This window comes from Berghia stephanieae, chromosome 5, assembly GCF_034508935.2.
Source record: "Berghia stephanieae isolate SIO BIC M18660-M18661 chromosome 5, UCSD_Bste_1.3, whole genome shotgun sequence".
Classification (NCBI taxonomy): Eukaryota; Metazoa; Mollusca; class Gastropoda; order Nudibranchia; family Aeolidiidae; genus Berghia; species Berghia stephanieae.
Window position 1 is genome coordinate 12,607,666 of NC_088364.1, and position 1,285 is coordinate 12,608,950.

Consider the following 1,285-nt stretch of genomic DNA (forward strand, 5'->3'; position numbering starts at 1 on the left):
TTTTCTGAGACCCATCACTCAAAAGCCAAAAAAAAAAATCGGGTCAAAGCCACTAGGCCATTTATCAGCTCACTGCTTGAGGACCAAATGGACGTGTACCGTTTACTAAAGACCAGAGTACCTACGCTGTTAGTCGTAAAGAAACAAATGAATTATGAATATGGTATCCAAATTTATGTTTTTTCAAGTCCCATCCACCTAACTGGGTCAAATTAAGATTTTTTCAGTTTTTATTAAAGTGCCTAATTATAGCATGTCCTATTGGTTATGACTAATGTTTGAACCCAATATCCTTGGTCATTGATAATTGACATTGTCATCCATCAGTCAGCTTAATTTAATGATAGAAATTCGTCAAACTCAAACTGGACAACATAAAAAAGAGAATTTGAAAACTTATTTCAGTTGCATAGTATTAATCATTTTAAAAAACATATTTCAATACAATATAAGATGTTTAATTGATTTTCATTTTTAAAAGAAAATATATAGAAAAAGAGACAACATTTGACTAGGCGCGTAGGCGTAACAATAACAACATTCATTCACAAACTTTGTTTCCTCCGGTGTGAACAATTCAGTTCTAGTCATCTCTTCCAGTTCGGGAAGCATTTCTTCCAAACGTTGATGAACATATTCCGCCATTCTTTCTGGTGTTAATTTGAGAGTTAAAAATCAAAATTTAGACCAAAATTGAATTTCTTTTCATAGTCACAAAATGTAAACAAAATTTAAAACCATGCCCAAAACGTGAGTTTTGAATGAAGAGAGGGTTGTAATGCTGTAGTTTGACCAGTTTAATCTTTTCCGAAGTGAATACAAGTAGTTAAAGAATACTCAGCTTTTGAGATCAATAAAATCCCTTCAAGATAAGAGAAAAGCATCTTCGGATAAAAGATAAAATACATCTGAACTTTGACGGTGGGGAAGCTTATCTGTGCAAAATCTTAATGGCAGACCTCAAGTGCAGAGCATAACATATTAGTAATTAGTAAGATCTTTAATTTTTAGGTTTTTTGTTTGTCCTTCTGAGGCTCTGTGGTTCCGTCTTGTCACAAAAGTCAAACGATGTTAAATGTGGTCAGTAGCCGGATTGGTGACAATGATCGTTGAATATTCCGGCATCGACGTGTGTTCTTGGATAAACTACTAAACACACATTACCCCCTACATGAATCAGATGTGATTGAGTAGCTGATGGATATTGTAAGAGTGTTGGTACAAAGAGGATGCCTAAAAGACCACTGAAACTGTATGAAACGGAAATATTGTTTCTTATGGCCAG

General features: G+C 34.3%; 1 protein-coding gene across 1 annotated transcript in view; it reads right to left on the reverse strand.

Annotated features, from left to right (window-relative positions):
- Nucleotides 1-761, reverse strand: part of LOC144972428 (U3 small nucleolar RNA-associated protein 6 homolog) — a gene marked incomplete in the record, with an annotated part of 519,965 nt that extends 519,204 nt beyond the window's left edge. The window contains 1 exon segment of the mRNA XM_078913596.1: nucleotides 554-761. Coding sequence (XP_078769722.1) covers nucleotides 554-645 — 92 coding nt within the window.
- Nucleotides 762-1,285: the final 524 nt, after the last annotated feature.